This window comes from Stigmatopora nigra, chromosome 12 (genome assembly GCF_051989575.1).
Source record: "Stigmatopora nigra isolate UIUO_SnigA chromosome 12, RoL_Snig_1.1, whole genome shotgun sequence".
Taxonomy (NCBI): domain Eukaryota; kingdom Metazoa; phylum Chordata; class Actinopteri; order Syngnathiformes; family Syngnathidae; genus Stigmatopora; species Stigmatopora nigra.
This window is the reverse complement of record NC_135519.1, coordinates 14,384,759-14,400,267: the sequence shown is the minus strand read 5'-3', so window position 1 is coordinate 14,400,267 and position 15,509 is coordinate 14,384,759. Positions and strand designations below refer to the sequence as shown.

General features: G+C 49.4%; 5 protein-coding genes and 1 long non-coding RNA gene across 8 annotated transcripts; 2 read left to right on the top strand and 4 right to left on the bottom strand.

Annotated features, from left to right (window-relative positions):
* Positions 1–38: 38 nt before the first annotated feature.
* On the bottom strand, positions 39–2,322 carry gins1 (GINS complex subunit 1 (Psf1 homolog)). 2 transcript variants are annotated; one of them, XM_077729119.1, is made up of 7 exons: positions 1,290–2,308; positions 1,061–1,125; positions 860–958; positions 692–782; positions 500–616; positions 351–425; positions 39–265 (listed from the first exon to the last, which is right to left on the bottom strand). In XM_077729119.1, the coding sequence occupies exons 1-7, from the start codon at positions 1,362–1,364 to the stop codon at positions 197–199; spliced, it is 591 nt and encodes a 196-aa protein (XP_077585245.1). In that variant the 5' UTR covers positions 1,365–2,308; the 3' UTR covers positions 39–196. The 2 variants fall into 2 exon arrangements, with proteins under 2 accessions (XP_077585245.1, XP_077585244.1); XM_077729118.1 differs by having other exon boundaries at positions 500–782; positions 1,290–2,322.
* On the top strand, positions 702–4,748 carry abhd12 (abhydrolase domain containing 12, lysophospholipase). Of its 2 annotated transcripts, XM_077729115.1 has the most exons (13): positions 705–2,308; positions 2,490–2,611; positions 2,694–2,784; positions 2,946–3,065; positions 3,149–3,179; positions 3,444–3,489; positions 3,568–3,697; positions 3,766–3,803; positions 3,975–4,054; positions 4,143–4,225; positions 4,307–4,385; positions 4,453–4,580; positions 4,639–4,748. In XM_077729115.1, the coding sequence occupies exons 1-13, from the start codon at positions 2,130–2,132 to the stop codon at positions 4,673–4,675; spliced, it is 1,164 nt and encodes a 387-aa protein (XP_077585241.1). In that variant the 5' UTR covers positions 705–2,129; the 3' UTR covers positions 4,676–4,748. The 2 variants fall into 2 exon arrangements, with proteins under 2 accessions (XP_077585242.1, XP_077585241.1); XM_077729116.1 differs by lacking the exon at positions 4,639–4,748 and having other exon boundaries at positions 702–2,308; positions 4,151–4,225; positions 4,307–4,574.
* Positions 4,267–6,263, bottom strand: cox20 (cytochrome c oxidase assembly factor COX20). Its single transcript, XM_077729122.1, has 4 exons — positions 6,061–6,263; positions 5,642–5,756; positions 5,491–5,554; positions 4,267–5,265 (listed from the first exon to the last, which is right to left on the bottom strand). Exons 1-4 carry the CDS (start codon positions 6,091–6,093, stop codon positions 5,124–5,126), a joined length of 354 nt encoding a protein of 117 aa, XP_077585248.1. The 5' UTR covers positions 6,094–6,263; the 3' UTR covers positions 4,267–5,123.
* LOC144205057 (uncharacterized) lies at positions 5,255–14,598 on the top strand. Its single transcript, XM_077729120.1, has 6 exons — positions 5,255–5,794; positions 6,893–7,116; positions 7,467–9,470; positions 12,624–12,783; positions 12,876–12,958; positions 13,969–14,598. Exons 3-6 carry the CDS (start codon positions 9,445–9,447, stop codon positions 14,057–14,059), a joined length of 360 nt encoding a protein of 119 aa, XP_077585246.1. The 5' UTR covers positions 5,255–5,794; positions 6,893–7,116; positions 7,467–9,444; the 3' UTR covers positions 14,060–14,598.
* Positions 6,409–9,339, bottom strand: LOC144205055 (beta-1,4-galactosyltransferase 3-like). The gene is made up of 6 exons (XM_077729117.1): positions 8,941–9,339; positions 8,509–8,747; positions 7,887–8,077; positions 7,456–7,578; positions 7,254–7,358; positions 6,409–7,109 (listed from the first exon to the last, which is right to left on the bottom strand). The coding sequence occupies exons 1-6, from the start codon at positions 9,113–9,115 to the stop codon at positions 6,971–6,973; spliced, it is 972 nt and encodes a 323-aa protein (XP_077585243.1). The 5' UTR covers positions 9,116–9,339; the 3' UTR covers positions 6,409–6,970.
* On the bottom strand, positions 12,561–15,084 carry LOC144205060 (uncharacterized). Its single transcript, XR_013327999.1, has 5 exons — positions 14,877–15,084; positions 13,693–14,068; positions 13,424–13,501; positions 13,287–13,360; positions 12,561–12,802 (listed from the first exon to the last, which is right to left on the bottom strand). It is a non-coding gene; the product is annotated as an uncharacterized LOC144205060 (long non-coding RNA).
* Positions 15,085–15,509: the final 425 nt, after the last annotated feature.

The following is a 15,509-nucleotide window of genomic DNA, read 5'->3' as shown; positions in this document are numbered from 1 at the left end:
CGGAGCCCCAAAGGACAGAAAGGGGGCTCTCACTCAACTTGGATGCTGCCTTTAAAAAGTGGTTTTATTTTCAATACGCTCAACATTCCCCAAAACAATGATGGGTCGCCTCAGACGGCAAAGGTCAGCGGGGAAGTCCACAGGCATCGGCCGGCCGTGGGCTCTCGGGGGATGACTGGGCGGGGGGCCTTTGCGCTCAAGGGGCCACGTGTTCCAGGACGCCTTGGCGGATGAGCCGCTCGCATTCCCAGCGTGGCAGGAAGTGCTGGAAAAGAAGAAAGAAAAGAGGCGCCCATCTTAACCTCTCTGACCGCCAGAGGAAAGGCACCGACCGGTCGGCGAGCGGTCACCTGGCTGTTTTTCTTGAGGAGGACCAGCGTGCCGTCGTCCAACTCCAGCTCGCCGTGGTCCTTCACGCAACGCACCTGAAACAAACGGCCGTGGCTTGGGCCGGTGGTCCCCAAACTATTGCACCAGCCCCGGGGGCCGCCTTCCCGACCTGTACGTAAAGACTTTTGGGCGCTTTGGTCTCCTGGGTGACGTCCAGTCCGCCGCCGCCGCCCAGCGATCGCATGAAGCCGGCCAGAGACTTTTTGTAGCGCGCGAACCACTGCAACTGCGCACACGACAAGGGCGGGCCGGGAGTCAGGGGACGGCAGGGAGTCAGGGGCCGGCCGGCCTCCGCGCTCACCTCCTCGGCGCTCATGTGGAAGCGCACGTTGGCGGGGAGCACGCTGCCGTATTCCCAGCGCAGCGCTCGGATCCTCAGCAAACGGTCGTAGCTGGGGGCGACAGAAGAAAGACGCTGAGCGCGTGGCGGCCGGCCGAGGCAGACGGCGCCGCCGGCAAAAGGCCTCACAGGTAGGCGCAGAGGCAGCGTCGGTTCCTCTGCAGGCAGCAGTGGCGGAATCGCACGGAGGGGATCAGGTCGGTTCGCTGCCGGCCTTTGGCGTCGTTCCTGTGGGGAAAACGGCAGCTCCGCTAGGTGCCGGCTAGCTCGCCCACCGCCCATCCATCCATCCATCCATCCAAGCCGCCGGGCGTTTGGGGGGTTACGCACACGTCACTCTGGTTGTGTTCGTAAAGCGCTTCCATCTCCTGCAGGACTTGTCGGACGCCGTCCTCCTGAACACGAGTGTACTGAGGTCAATACTATACCCTTACTACATTCAAATAATTCAATTGTTATTCTAAGGAATCTCCTTCATTTTAAGAGGCAAGGAAGCTTAACAAAGAAAGAGTCGGGATCGAGCAGAAAACCCGAGAGGAAAAGATCTTTGTTTTCTTACGTTGAAGGCGGGAAGTTGTCCTTCGTTGGTTCGCTTGAGTTCCCGAACCAACTCGACCCCTTTCTCGCCAAACATCCCCGACGACAGCAAGCGCAAAGCCCCCAAAGAAAGAAAAGACAACAAAATCGAGGAGGCACCCAAAAGCAATGACGTTTGACAGTGGCGCCAAAAGTCGGCTACTTCCGGAGGTGACGGTCACGTGACGCTGCAACCTGCTCGTGACTTGCCATCATTCTTCCGACCGTGCTCACCTACTCCCGCACAAACAACTGCAACGAACGCCGCCCGAAAAGTCCACGAGAACAAAAGACAACACACTCGACGTCGACGACTTGCAAACAGGTCCGAAAAGCAAAGCTCTTCAGACACTTCGTGCCCAAACCGGCTAGTTCCGGGGTTGGGAGTCACGTGACGTCTCCATGTCTTCCCGTGGCCTGCCCGTTGTTACTGCAATGTTGTCATGTTATGTTGTGCATGTTGACTACGAAATCAAGACGGTTGTTCGTCTCAGCGGGTGATTTTTTTCGTCAATTACGAATTAGCCCTCGGGCTGTCTACTTGGCCACATACAGTACTCGTTTTCCCCACACAATCCGACGACAGTGAAAGCGGCGCGGCCGGTCACGAGTTTGCAGGCGTCGGCGGTGATTAGCTCCCACTCATCCGCTCGTGGGCGATGATTGGCTCTCTCTCTTTCTCTCTCATCCGCTTGTCGGCCGTGATTGGTTCCCGTTCATCCCTTGGTCGGCGGTTTCTGAGCCGGATCTAGCGTCTGGCCTCCCCAGGCTAGCTCGCCCGCTCGGCGTCCACCGGCCGCTGCCACTCCCTCGTTTTGCGGCTATGCGGAAGCGGACACCGCCGACGACTGCTGGGCGGGAGGAGCGAGAGCCAGCGAAAGAAGGTGAGCAAGAGCGAGACGACGCGCCCTCGTCCCCTGAAGTTGCCGAGGAGGGATCGTGGCCCGGAACGGCGGCGGCTACTCCTCCTCTCCCGGCCCCCACTATGAAGGTCCACGCCAGGTGGGTGTCCGTCTTTTCGATCGCTTGCTCCTCGCTTGATTTATTGACTGCGATGCTATGCTTTTTGTCAATCATTTTAGAAGCAAGCGAGGCAAATACCTTTTGACTTGCACTTGAAGGGAATACTTTTTTTCTCTTCTTCATCTTTCTTTCTTTTTTTTTGGTAACATGTCAATGTCAGGAGCGGTGTCCTGTCCAAGGTGAAGCGCGTTGCCCGCTGGCTTCTTCTAATCTATGTCTGCGTGCCTTTCATCATCAAGCTGTGTCCGTCCATTCAGGCCAAGCTTGTGTTCCTGAACTTTGGTGAGCTGCCTCCTCCTCCTCCTCCGCCGTCGCTCCCCGGTTGAACTTGGTCGCTGTTAACGTCCCGTCCTCCTTGTGTCAGTCAAGGTCCCCCTCTTTCTTGACCTCACACGACCTTTGGACTTTGGACTCAACCACACGGTCAACTTCTACTTGCGGCCGCTCGGAGTCTGGTAAGAACGTGATGGGCCAAAATGAGCCAAATTCCCTTTGACCGCTGCACTCACTCCAATGGAATTGTGGGCACCTCGGCGATGACACGGTTTGCCAGGTTTAGCGTAAACAACTAGTCCAGATTGGAGCCTTCCCACCCGTAATGACGCTTGCCTGTCAGGCACACGGTTCCCGCGGAGATGTGGAGAGAAGCCGAAGGCAAAGACCCCGAGTGGTTTGAATCCACGCTCAGCTCCGCCCATCCGGCCATCCTCTATCTCCACGGAAACACCGGGACCAGGTCTTTCACCCCCCACCGACCCTCCCCGACTCGGCGCCGCGTTTGAGTGCCACGCTAACTAACGTAACGCCGTGTCCTCGCAGGGGCGGCGACCACCGAGTTCAACTCTACAAGGTAGGCGTCGTTGCGGCGTCGCTCGACGGGTTTGCCGGATTTGACACACGGGTGACGTACGACATGCAGTTCGCCTTTTGCCCACCGCGAGGCGCTAAATTGCCATCTCGGTCAAAACAGTAAAAGAGTTGATTCCGTAACCGCCCAATTTTGGCCCAAACGCCCCGACGCGCACCCGCCCGCCCCCGATCTGGCAACACCGGCGAGCGACCAGACCGCGCCGGCGAGAGCGGACAAACCCACGGCCGTCTCCTTTCCTTTCAGGTCCTGGGCTCGTTGGGCTACCACGTGGTCACGTTCGACTACCGAGGTGACGCCACCGAGAGCCGGCGGCGGCGGCGTGGCGCTCTTTCGCCCCGCCGTTAATCGGCCGCCCGGGTCCGAGCAGGCTGGGGCGATTCTCCGGGCTCGCCGTCGGAGGGCGGGATGACGTCGGACGCTCTCTCTGTGTACGAGTGGCTGAAGAAGAGGCGGGGCCGAGGCCCGCTCTACGTCTGGGGTCACTCTTTGGGAACGGGGTGAGTAAAGGGGCCGAAAAGCGCCACGCCGCCATCGCCAACTTCTATGTCTCTCTTTTGTGCTTCAGCGTCGCCACCAACCTGGTCAGACGACTGTGCGACGTAGGTAAGGGCGCCCGCTTTATGTGGTTCCGGATGAGGTCGGTGGCCAGAAAGGTTGGACCAAAAACGGGAAATGAGTAGAGGGAGTGAGCCCCCGCAAAGACCAGCTGAAAGCGAGAGCAATTGAGACAAAGTCAAGCAAAAGGGCCGCCGGCGATTGCATTCTTCTCCGCAGGAAGTCCCCCCGATGCCTTGATCCTGGAGAGTCCTTTCACCAACATCCGAGAGGAGGCCCGCAGCCACCCCTTGGCCACGGTAAGGTCTTGGCCTCAGCTCGCTTGAGGCCACCTAACGAGGGTGGGCGGGCGCCACGCGGGCGCCACGCGGGCCTTGTCGTGGGCAGCCGTACAGACACCTTCCCGGTTTCGACTGGTTCTTCCTGGACGCCATCAGCGCCAACGACATCCGCTTCGCCAACGACGACAAGTCAGTCGCTTTTGCCATCGTGAAAGAAGAGACGACAGTCGCCATCGTTGTTTTTTATTGTATTTTTTTATTTTTGCTCAGCGTCAATCACATCTCCTGCCCCACGTTGATTCTCCACGCCGAGGACGACCCCGTGGTCCCTTTCCGTCTGGGCGAGCAGGTAGGCGAGTCGCCGGCGGCCGGCCTGACCCCGAGTCCTGATCCCGAGGCTCCGCCCCCTCCCGCAGCTGTACCAGGCGGCGACCCGCTCCCACAGCCTGAGGGCTCACAAGGTGGAGTTTGCGGCCTTCCCGTCGGCACTGGCCTACGGACACAAGTTGATCTACAAGAGCCCCCGGCTGGCCGCCATCCTAAGGTAGCGACCCACCACGACGGGCGTCCTCCCCGCCCCTCTCACTCGGGTTCTTTGGCAGCCGCTTCCTGGACTCCTCCCGGCCCGGGAAAGAGTGACGCCGGCCGTCGCCCGTACGGAGACTGTTACTACGCTCCGGTCAATAAAGTATTTCCTTTTCCGAGCCACCAATTTATGCCTTGGTCAATACGAGCGAGCGAGCGAGCGAGCCATGGGCTCCGAGTTTCAAAATGACGCCACGCCAAAAGACCTTTCTTTGAGGTCGGATGGCCCGCCGTGGACAGGCGCCGGACCTCCCGGGCGGGAGAGCCGTGGCTTGGCTCGGTCGGGCCGCCGACGGATCAGGACACCCCCCCCCAGCGATCGACTCGGCCAAGATGGACCAAAGGAACTTTGGTGGCCCGGCGTTGGCGTTCATAACCAGATACTGGTTAGTTTATTGTTCCTATTGGCGTCGAAGCGCTTGGGACGTCACGAGGCCTTTGTCTACCGGCGGCGAACCGGACTCCTTGGGGGTGGGGACGAGAGGCCGAAATCTCCTCGGGCTCACTGGGACGGGGGCGAGGCGGGAGAGGCGGCATTGGCCGGGTCGGCGTCCGTCCCCTGGTAGACCATCTTGTTCTTGATGCCGTGGCGGATAACCTTCTGCCGCGCTCGCTCCCTGGCATTGCTGGCGCGACAGTAGCACCTGCAAAAAAACAGAACCCTCAAAAGTTGAAACTAATAGTGGCTAAAGAAAGCAACTTCAGAGCGGTTGGCTGGGCTAGTTGTTGTCACGCTGCATTTTTTTCCCCTGGCGATAGCACGTGACTTGACGTGACGGTGGACGACTTTTCTCCCGGTAAAATGGGACTGTTTTGTCAACATACTCCAACTGGAAGCCAGTCTAATGTTTTGCGAGGACGGAACCCACCAGGAAGCAAAGGTGGCCAGCAGGAAGCCCCCCGCTCCCACGTCAAAGGACCTTCTGACCCGACCTGCGTGCACACAAGGGTCAGCGGTGAGCATCCATCCACCCATCCATCCATCCATCCATCCATCCACCCAATCAGCCGATCACTCACTGGTGGCCAGGAAGTGCAGGAGACCGGCAGCCGACGAGGCGGCGGCGCCGTGAAGGACCGCCTCCCTGGCGCACGGCGTCTTCTGCACGTCCAGAATCCCCAGCAGACGGTAACCCTGCGCGGCCACGAAACCTTGGGTCAACTCATTTGCAGGTGACGCATTGTAAGGTTTTTTTTTTTTCTTCCGCGGACAGGCATTACGGTCGACGTGGTTTGTCTCTATCGTTGACAGCATAGTCATCCGTTCACAAAGTCAACTGCTTGTCAATCCAAATCTACTGTAATACGTAATAGCCATATTCTCCAGAGCCACTACAAGAAGCTAGTTCCTTCGGGTTTTTAGTCGCCACCTAAAGATAAAAGGCCCGTTTGGATATTGTCAGCCTTGGCTAAGCTAGTATGCTATCCCTCCCACTGACCTTTTCATGGCTCGTTTCTCCTTCTTGCGACATTTCAGCTTGCCTGCGATATCTCGTCACTTTCAAAATGGCAACTTCTCCTCCAGCGCTTCTTTTAAGACGTGAAGGGGGAGAAATAAAAGAGTTGGACGGAGAAGTAAACAAGAATCGCTCGACCTTTGTCGATGTGTCGGAGCAGTCCGCTCGCTATTATTGTCCGACCGCATCTGAAGGGGAGAAAGGCTCCCATCATTGGCGGATGTCCGCACATCTTTAACGTCCGACCACATATTAGCAGCGTATTTCTATTCCGCTTTCCCCCGATTGTATTAGAAAGATTAAAAAGGAAAACAAAAAAAAAAGGAAACATTGATTTAGAAATGTTTTAAAAGCATTAGACAAACACATAAACGGACTCGGACGTTTTGCAAACCGTCAAACACGAGGAGCCCTTGGCTTTTGGGAAGGCGGAAGAAATGACAAGTAAGCCACCAAACGCAAAGAGAGCGCAAAATGATCAGGTAGTGAAAGTAAAGCCCCAAAAAATGGCCCCTTTCAATAGGAAGGGAGTGTGCAGTGAACGCAGCATCAGCCGGGCCACGTCCATCGGGATCGCCGTGGCGACATTGCCCTGTCGCGCACGGACCACGATATGGGCGATAAATGACCGGGCGTTTGGCTGTTTGGAACCCCAGTCAGTCGTTGGAATCCCCAATTTCTTGGCCCAAATGATTGAGCGTCCACCCACATCTGCCGCCAGATCTTTGTCTTAAATCCGATCTTGTGGATTTCAGTTCAATAGTTGTCCAAAACAAATCCGTCATAACCACAATCATCTTTTGTCTCTCCCAAGGGAGAAATGGCCGGACGTGCCCTGACGACGGCGACGACGACCCCCCAGCCACCGCCGGCGACGACGACTTTGGATGGGTCACGTGGCGGCCTCTTCTCCAATGTCCACCGTCAGCTTAGTGTAGAGCGCTTCCAGCTCCTTGGAGAGGACTTTGTAATTGACGGAGCTGAGGCCGTCCGAGCGCCAATTGGCCCCACTTTGCTTCAAGAGGTCCAGCCTGCAAGGTAATGGGATGGGGGCGGCCAGGACAACAAAAACAAACAAAAAAACACAATCCAATCAACAAAGCCTTCGACCATGGGAAGGGAGTCTTGCTCCCCCGCCTTGTGACGAGAATGGAGGCGCCCTCTGGCTTGCCGACCTGCGTGGGTTGGGTTGGTTGCCCCTGTCGCTTGTGTGCACGATCATTTTGTATCGAGCCACGGCCATGGAGCGTCGCACCACCTTCGTGCCGGACAGAGAGACTCTGCTCGTCGCCGGGAGGGACGCAAGCCGGGCATATCTCAGATGAGATCAGTGAAGAAGCAAGCTAACCACGGGGAAGCCTCACGGACGTTTCTCACCTGGTCCACAGATCGTCGTCCTCCCCGCCCCAGCCCCAAAATTGGTTGGAGTAGCCGTTGAACTTCTTGAAGTGCTCCGGCGTGGCGGCCACCACTCCGCCCAGGAGCTGCAGGTACGGCAGTCTGGTGGGCGTTTGCCATCGGGAGCCACGGGGCGACGAGGAGGACGTCCGGCGGCGTGGCAGAGACAGAGGCAGAGGTATGAGTACTGGCTTTAAACCAGAAAAAAAGACATCCGACAAAAGTGCTTCAATGACTAGAGATTGTTGTCAAATTGCACGCACGCCACTAATGTACGCTCATTTGCATCAGTGGCTAAGTAGCGGCTAGCGCTGCTAAATGAACCTCAGCGCAGGCTTCTGTCTGCATTTGGCGGTGGCGGCGGCGGTGGCGGCGGCGGTGGCAGCGGTGGCGGCGGCGGTCCATCCTACACGTAAGCAAACTTGTCCACGGCCGCCGACATGTGCGTGGGATGGAGCGGGTCGCAGCCGTAAGTGTTGCGGTCGTCCTCGGGCAGCAGGTCCACGTCGTGGGTGATGACGCAGCTCCAGTTGCCGTCTCGCAGGGCTTCTCGCACGCCGGCGTTCAGCAGCTTGCCGCGGTTGAAGGTGCCTTGTCCCCACTGTGGGACGTATGGGGGAGGGGGCAATTAGCGGGACGTGGGGCCGAGAGCCGCGGGAAGGCATCCCTAAGCCAAATTCGAAGAGGAAGGGAAACCGGGAGGCGCGGCCGGGGGTCTGCCGGGATCCCAAAGTCCACCTCGACCGAGCCGGAGGTGCCGCCTAGCGTTGCCCCCGTATGTGCAGAATGTGGCCTCGAATGAAAAGCAAAGAATGCGAGGAGAGGCAAAAAGTGGACCGGGATCGACAGGACAGGAGCTGAGCGCTCAAGAGGAAAAGCCCACAAAGCCCACAAAGTCCACAAAGTGCTCCCAGAATGAAAGAGTGACCTCGAGAGCCAGTACCGGAAGAGGCAATTCTTTCAACCCAGGCTGAGCGGCGGGGGCAACGCTTCCTCTCTCGGGGCGCCATCCGTTTGGACTCATTGCCTCACCTGCTCCACCACGTATATTCTGTAGTCAATCTGCTGCCTCTGCAGGAAAAGGTGGAGGTGGTCCAAAAACACACACAGGTGGGCCCGCCGATCCCGATACGGCACCACGATGGCGCTGCGGTGGCGAGCTCGGCACTCCGGCGGACTGTACGCGCCCCCCGGGGACAACGGGGCGCTCTTTCTCCGGATCTGCTCCAAGCTAGGCGGCGCCGAGGAGAGGTTGGGTGGACGCGGGCCCACTGCCCCAAAAATGAAGAAGAAAAAAAAAGAACAAATGCTCTGTTCAACTCAAAAGGGCCCACGTTCAATGGGCCCACGCTCAAAAGCGGCCGCCAACCACCAGCAAAGAGAAAACCCATTCGACTGGTACGAGAACAAATGGTGCCAAGATTTAGATGGCCATCTGGAATTCACCCCGACGGCCCTTCTTACCTAGCAGCGGGGACACCGCGTGGCATTCCGTCAGGTTGGCGGGAGATGGGGCCGGGGGGCCGCCCCCGCCGGGCGGCGGGGCCAAGACGTAGCGGACGCTCAGGGTCAGCGCCGCCAAGGCCGCCAGCAAAAGCGCCCAGCGGCCGCACTTGAGCAAGAAGCCGAGGCGGGCCATGGGCTGGTCGTCCGCGTCGCAAAATCAGCGGGAATTTAGGTCGGGGCCTTCAAAGTCTGGGCCGGCTTTCCTGCCCGCCCTGCCCCGCTCTTTGCTTTTCCTGGATTTTGGAGCCTTTCTACTCCGGGCCCTTCACCTTTCGCCGCTCCGTCCTGACTGAACGCAGATGGAGGAACTTTTGAGTTTTTCTTCATTCCTCCGACCACTTCAACCCATTCCAACTTTTTAACATTCCTTCAATGTCTTGGACCTTGTTAAAGCCCGTTGAGCAGGTCGAGCAGGTCCGGTGATGCAAAGTCGCCTTTGAGCAAGAGGAAGAGGAGGGCGACATGGATGAAGACGAGCACCCCGGCAGGTTTGGCCAATGGTCTTTTAGCACGGCGCATATCTGCGGCAGCTGGAATTCAAAATACAACATAGTATAGCATACCTGTCAACTGGTACGTTCTCGCCGTAATTGGTACAACTGAAAGCCCATTTTTATATTGGTACGCTGTACACATGAAAATGGTACGCTAAACGGTGATTTTGAGAAAAAAAAATAAATTAAGGCACTTTCTAGCCATTTTTCACCATCCGCCATTGTTTCTTCCCGGAAACGCATGTCTGCCAAGTGATATATGTACCGGCGCCTCTGATTGGCTAAAAAAAAAAGATCATGATAAACATTTCGTTTTGTAACACTTTCACCATGTGATTTCCGTTTCCTGTTCCTACTTGTTGTTCGTGATTTTTTACAAAAAAGTAAAGTGGTAAGATTTTCCATGTATTTATACATATATGTAAGGGCGAAAACAAAATTTGGTAAGATCACAAATGGTTCGAGGTTGACAGGTATGGTATAGTAAGGCTTTTCACTTCAAAAAACGACATAGTATAGTAAGGCTTTTTACTTCAAAAAACGACATATTATAGTAAGGCTTTTTTATCGCAAAAAAACGACATAGTATAGTAAGGCTTTTTACTTCAAAAAACGACATAGTATAGTAAGGCTTTTTATCGCAAAAAACGACATAGTATAGTAAGGCTTTTTAACGCAAAAAAACGACATAGTATAGTAAGGCTTTTTATCGCAAAAAAAACGACATAGTATAGTAAGGCTTTTTTATCGAAAAAAAACGACAAAGTATAGTAAGGCTTTTTATCGCAAAAAAACGACATAGTATAGTAAGGCTTTTTACTTCAAAAAACGACATAGTATAGTAAGGCTTTTTACTTCAAAAAACGACATATTATAGTAAGGCTTTTCTCTTCAAAAAAACGACATAGTATAGTAAGGCTTTTTACTTCAAAAAACGACATAGTATAGTAAGGCTTTTTCTTAAAAAAAACGACATAGTATAGTAAGGCTTTTTACTTCAAAAAACGACATAGTATAGTAAGGCTTTTTTCTTCAAAAAAACGACATAGTATAGTAAGGCTTTTTGATTCAAAAAACGACAGAATAGTAAGGCTTTTTTATTCAAAAAACGACATAGTATAGTAAGGCTTTTTGATTCAAAAAATGACATAGTATAGTAAGGCTTTTTCTTAAAAAAAACGACGTAGTATAGTAAGGCTTTTTTTTTCAAAAAACGACATAGTATAGTAAGGCTTTTTTATTCAAAAAACGACATAGTATAGTAAGGCTTTTTTATTCAAAAAACGACAGTATAGTAAGGCTTTTTTATTCAAAAAACGACATAGTATAGTAAGGCTTTTTTATCGCCATAAAACGACATAGTATAGTAAGGCTTTTTGATTCAAAAAATGACATAGTATACTAAGGCTTTTTCTTAAAAAAAACGACATAGTATAGTAAGGCTTTTTTAATCAAAAAACGACATAGTATAGTAAGGCTTTTTTATTCAAAAAACGTCATAGTATAGTAAGGCTTTTTTATTCAAAAAACGACATATTTATAGTAGGGCTTTTTTATTCAAAAAACGACATAGTATAGTAAGGCTTTTTTATTCAAAAAACGACAGTATAGTAAGGCTTTTTTATTCAAAAAACGACATAGTATAGTAAGGCTTTTTTATCGCCATAAAACGACATAGTATAGTAAGGCTTTTTGATTCAAAAAATGACATAGTATACTAAGGCTTTTTCTTAAAAAAAACGACATAGTATAGTAAGGCTTTTTTATTCAAAAAACGACATACTATAGTAAGGCTTTTTTATTCAAAAAACGTCATAGTATAGTAAGGCTTTTTTATTCAAAAAACGACATATTTATAGTAAGGCTTTTTTATTCAAAAAACGACATAGTATAGTAAGGCTTTTTTATCGCAAAATAAAAACGACATAGTATAGTAAGGCTTTTTGATTCAAAAAATGACATAGTATAGTAAGGCTTTTTCTTTAAAAAACGACAAAGTATAGTAAGGCTTTTTTATTCAAAAAACGACATACTATGGTAAGGCTTTTTATCGCAAAAAAAACGACATAGTATAGTAAGGCTTTTTTATCGCAAAAAAACGACATAGTATAGTAAGGCTTTTTTATCGAAAAAAAACGAAATAGTATAGTAAGGCTTTTTATCGCAAAAAAACGACATAGTATAGTAAGGCTTTTTATCGCAAAAAAACGACATAGTATAGTAAGGCTTTTTTATCGCAAAAAACGACATAGTATAGTAAGGCTGTTTTATCGCAAAAGAACGACATAGTATAGTAAGGCTTTTTACTTCAAAAAACGACATAGTATAGTAAGGCTTTTTTATCGAAAAAAACGACATAGTATAGTAAGGCTTTTTTCTTCAAAAAAACGACATATTATAGTAAGGCTTTTTTATCGAAAAAAAAGACATAGTATAGCAAGGCTTTTTTCTCTTCAAAAACAACATAGTATAGTAAGGCTTTTTATCGCAAAAAAACGACATAGTATAGTAAGGCTTTTTACTTCAAAAAAACGACATAATATAGTAAGGCTTTTTTATCGCAAAAAAACGACATAGTATAGTAAGGCTTTTTTACTTCAAAAAACGACATAGTATAGTAAGGCTTTTTTTATCGCAAAAAAACGACATAGTATAGTAAGGCTTTTTTACTTCAAAAAACGACATAGTATAGTAAGGCTTTTTTCTCGAAAAAAAAACGACATAGTATAGTAAGGCTTTTTATCGCAAAAAAACGACATAGTATAGTAAGGCTTTTTTATCGAAAAAAAACGACATAGTATAGTAAGGCTTTTTTCTTCAAAAAAACGACATAGTATAGTAAGGCTTTTTACTTCAAAAAACGACATAGTATAGTAAGGCTTTTTTATCGCAAAAAAACGACATAGTATAGTAAGGCTTTTTTATCGAAAAAAAACGACATAGTATAGTAAGGTTTTTTCTTCAAAAAAACAACATAGTATAGTAAGGCTTTTTTATCGCAAAAAAACGACATAGTATATAGTAAGGCTTTTTACTTCAAAAAAACGACATAGTATAGTAAGGCTTTTTTATCGCAAAAAAAACGACATAGTAAGGCTTTTATTTCATTTTTTGAAAAATGACCATGTATTATATGTATTCATCCAGGAGTCTCCGGCACCCCAGTGAGCGGAGGCTTCTGACACCATCTTGCTTTGCTGGCGTAGATGTAGGCGGACGACGCCGTCGCCGGATGGCGAATCCACTGGCCGCGGGAGCAGTTGGGACAGATGCACGTGGCCGCCACCGCCTTGGTTCGTCGTGCCAGGTTGGAAACCGTGTGGCCACTGTAACAAAACCAAAAGATGTTGTTGTCATCATGGGCAGTGTTGACAAATCATTGTCTTTGTCTCATGAAAGATGCATTCATTGGACAACGTGGAAGAAGAACAGGAGAAGAACGGGGTGCAGGCCACCCCCGTCAATTGCCACAAACAATACATGTAAAATTGATTTTTTTTAAGTAAAAGGTCAATGATCTTATGTTGGAGATCTTCCTCCTCATTCTTATGTTCTCGTGGTTTGCTCGCCTTTCTAAGCTTACCTAACTTTTCCCACTTGAGGGTAGTATATAGTACTAAGTATGATCTGGGGGTGAAAAGAGACAAAACTACAAATACGACTGCCCTATCTTGTAGAGTGGTGGCCCAGTGGATAAGTCATCAGTTTCCCAATCATTTGGTCTTGGGTTCAAATCCAAGTGTTTGCAAAGATTTTCCCAATATTATTCAGGTAAATGAGAGAGATAAAAGTACAAGTACCACTGCTTACTCTCATGGGGTGGTGGCCTTGTGGCTAAGTCATCAGTCTGCCAACTCTGTGGTCCTGGGTTCAATTCCCGGTGCCTGCAAAGATTTTCCAAATCTTATTCAGGTAAATGAATGAGATAAGAGTATAAGTATTACTACCTTCTCTCACAGGGTGGTGGCCCAGTGGCTAAGTCATCAGTCTGCCAACCCTGTGGTCCATGGTTCGAATCCAAGTGCCTGCAAAGATTTTCCAAAATTATTCAGTTAAAAGAATAAGTACAAAATATCTAAGTGTATAAGTATTGAGTGGTGGATGAAGCATTTTGTCCAAAAAATGACTAAGTGTTTCACCCCGTTTCCTGGTATAAAACGTTTCAACACCCATGTATAAGTGGGGCACGAGTTGGTGTAGTGGGTTGCACACTCGCCTTTGCACCGAGAGAACGTGAGTTCGCTTCCCGGTGTCGGCGGTTCACTGACCAAGCAAGCGGTCGAGGGTCGGCCGAAGGCCGACCCGAGAACGCCTTTCGCACATACAGGTCCCTTCAAGTGTCTTCCGAACTGCCGAAGGCAGTTCGGAATATAACCTTTTGCTGAAAAGTATGACAAAGTGTTTAATAAAAATTAAAAAGTTTTTCTTTTTTTTTTTCTTATTCCATCTACTCACCTACATGGTGTTGTGGTGATCAACCAAATGGCGACAGCGGGAAGCGAACCCGGGTCTCCCCGACCGGAGTCCCGTGCACTAACCCCTGCGCCACCAAGTGGACTACACTTTCCTTGCTCGTCATTTGAAGCTCTCGCCTGCAAATACACAGAAACAACTAAGTGAAAATGTGTCCCGACCGGGATTCGAACCCGGCTCTCCCACGCGGGAGTCCGGTGAGTTAACCTCTGCGCTACAATTTGGCTACACTTTCCATGGTTCCCGACTGGGATTTGAACCAAGGCTGCCTACACTGGAGATGAATGAACAATTTTCAACTTCAAGAGGAAAGAAGCCTTACTATATACTATGTCGTTTTTTTTGACGAAAAGAAATCCTTACTATACTATGTCGATTTTCAGAAATAAAAGTCTGACTATACATGGTCGTTTTTAAGAAATAAAAGTGATGTACAATATACATGGTTGTTTAAAGAAAAAAAAGCCTTACGATTGAAATCGGGGATTTCAGTTCACGATATATACATGTCATCTTTTACGAAAAATCCTTACTAAATATACTATGTGGTTTTTGAGGAGAAAAAAAGCCTTACTATACATGGTTGTTTTTATTTTTAAAAAAGTCCTACTATACTATGTCGTTTAAAAAAAATGCCTTACTATACACGGTCATTGCCAAAAAATAAATCAATAAATGAAGTCACCAATATTACTGGAGACGGTGTCTTTCTACAATTCGGATTTCGCTTTTATGACAAATGGTCTCTAACGGAATTTCGGAATTTGGAAAAGTCATCATTGAGCCGTCTTCTTTTCTGTCCTTGTGCGCGATCTTTGTAACGATTAAAAAAACACTAAAGGCAACTGTATTTGGGGATATTATGACTGCAAGTGGAACCACGTCTTTAGAGAAGATTGCAATGTAGAAAACGGGAGCATTTCTTACCTTCCTTCTTTCCAAAAAATCCGCTCACGTCAAAAACAACAACTTCTTGGTGCACTTGTGTCCGTGTCCTTTAACAAACGTGTCTTGGTTTAATTTGATCCAAATGATTATACGATTGAAAAGCTGAAAAGACGTTTACAAACAAAACAAAGCATGCAGGTCAACGAAAAGAGTATTTTTTTCCTCCAGTCTTTTTCGGTCCGTTTCACTTCCGGCGCACTAATGTGACGTCATTTCCGGGAACGCCCTCGACTTGTTTTTTATTTTTCATAGAATAGTTTGAAATGAAAGCCAGGTCCTATGGGATGCTCGGTCTTTATATCAAATCAAAAGCATTTATTGTCATCATACACCGCGGTGTATAATGAACTAAGTCTTTATTTGAATGAAAAAATATATATACTGAACTCCATAGTGTAGTGATCAGTCAAACAACACGGGGATTTGAAGCCCGGCCGTCCACATGTCAGTCAGGGGAATGAACCTGTACGCCATGCAGTGGGCACACTTTCCTCAGTGATTATCGGAAGGTCCTGTTTGGATTGAAGGCAAAAGTGATCACCAACCGGGGTTTGAACCCCAACGGGCCAAGTCTATTTCTATTTGACCAAACGAGTTACAACTGGGAGAGTG

Excerpts from the sequence above, each read along its gene's own strand:
- cox20 (XM_077729122.1), bottom strand. The coding sequence starts at position 6,093 with ATGTCGCAAGAAGGAGAAACGAGCCATGAAAAG. Across the intron at positions 5,757-6,060 it reads GAGAAACGAGCCATGAAAAG|GGTTACCGTCTGCTGGGGAT; the intron begins GTCAGTGGGAGG and ends GTGGCCGCGCAG. Across the intron at positions 5,266-5,490 it reads CTGGCCACCTTTGCTTCCTG|GTGCTACTGTCGCGCCAGCA; the intron begins GTGGGTTCCGTC and ends GTTTTTTTGCAG.
- LOC144205057 (XM_077729120.1), top strand. The coding sequence starts at position 9,445 with ATGGATGAAGACGAGCACCCCGGCAG. Across the intron at positions 9,471-12,623 it reads GAAGACGAGCACCCCGGCAG|GAGTCTCCGGCACCCCAGTG; the intron begins GTTTGGCCAATG and ends GTATTCATCCAG. Across the intron at positions 12,959-13,968 it reads AATTGCCACAAACAATACAT|CGGGAAGCGAACCCGGGTCT; the intron begins GTAAAATTGATT and ends AAATGGCGACAG.
- LOC144205055 (XM_077729117.1), bottom strand. The coding sequence starts at position 9,115 with ATGGCCCGCCTCGGCTTCTTGCTCAAGTGCGGCCGCTGGGCGCTTTTG. Across the intron at positions 7,359-7,455 it reads GACGACGATCTGTGGACCAG|AGTCTCTCTGTCCGGCACGA; the intron begins GTGAGAAACGTC and ends GGCGACGAGCAG. Across the intron at positions 7,110-7,253 it reads AACCAACCCAACCCACGCAG|GCTGGACCTCTTGAAGCAAA; the intron begins GTCGGCAAGCCA and ends ATTACCTTGCAG.
- abhd12 (XM_077729115.1), top strand. The coding sequence starts at position 2,130 with ATGCGGAAGCGGACACCGCCGACGACTGCTGGGCGGGAGGAGCGAGAG. Across the intron at positions 2,612-2,693 it reads GCTTGTGTTCCTGAACTTTG|TCAAGGTCCCCCTCTTTCTT; the intron begins GTGAGCTGCCTC and ends TCCTTGTGTCAG. Across the intron at positions 4,226-4,306 it reads CGCTTCGCCAACGACGACAA|CGTCAATCACATCTCCTGCC; the intron begins GTCAGTCGCTTT and ends ATTTTTGCTCAG.
- gins1 (XM_077729118.1), bottom strand. The coding sequence starts at position 1,364 with ATGTTTGGCGAGAAAGGGGTCGAGTTGGTTCGGGAACTCAAGCGAACC. Across the intron at positions 1,126-1,289 it reads GACAACTTCCCGCCTTCAAC|GAGGACGGCGTCCGACAAGT; the intron begins GTAAGAAAACAA and ends ACTCGTGTTCAG. Across the intron at positions 426-499 it reads CCAAAAGTCTTTACGTACAG|GTGCGTTGCGTGAAGGACCA; the intron begins GTCGGGAAGGCG and ends CGTTTGTTTCAG.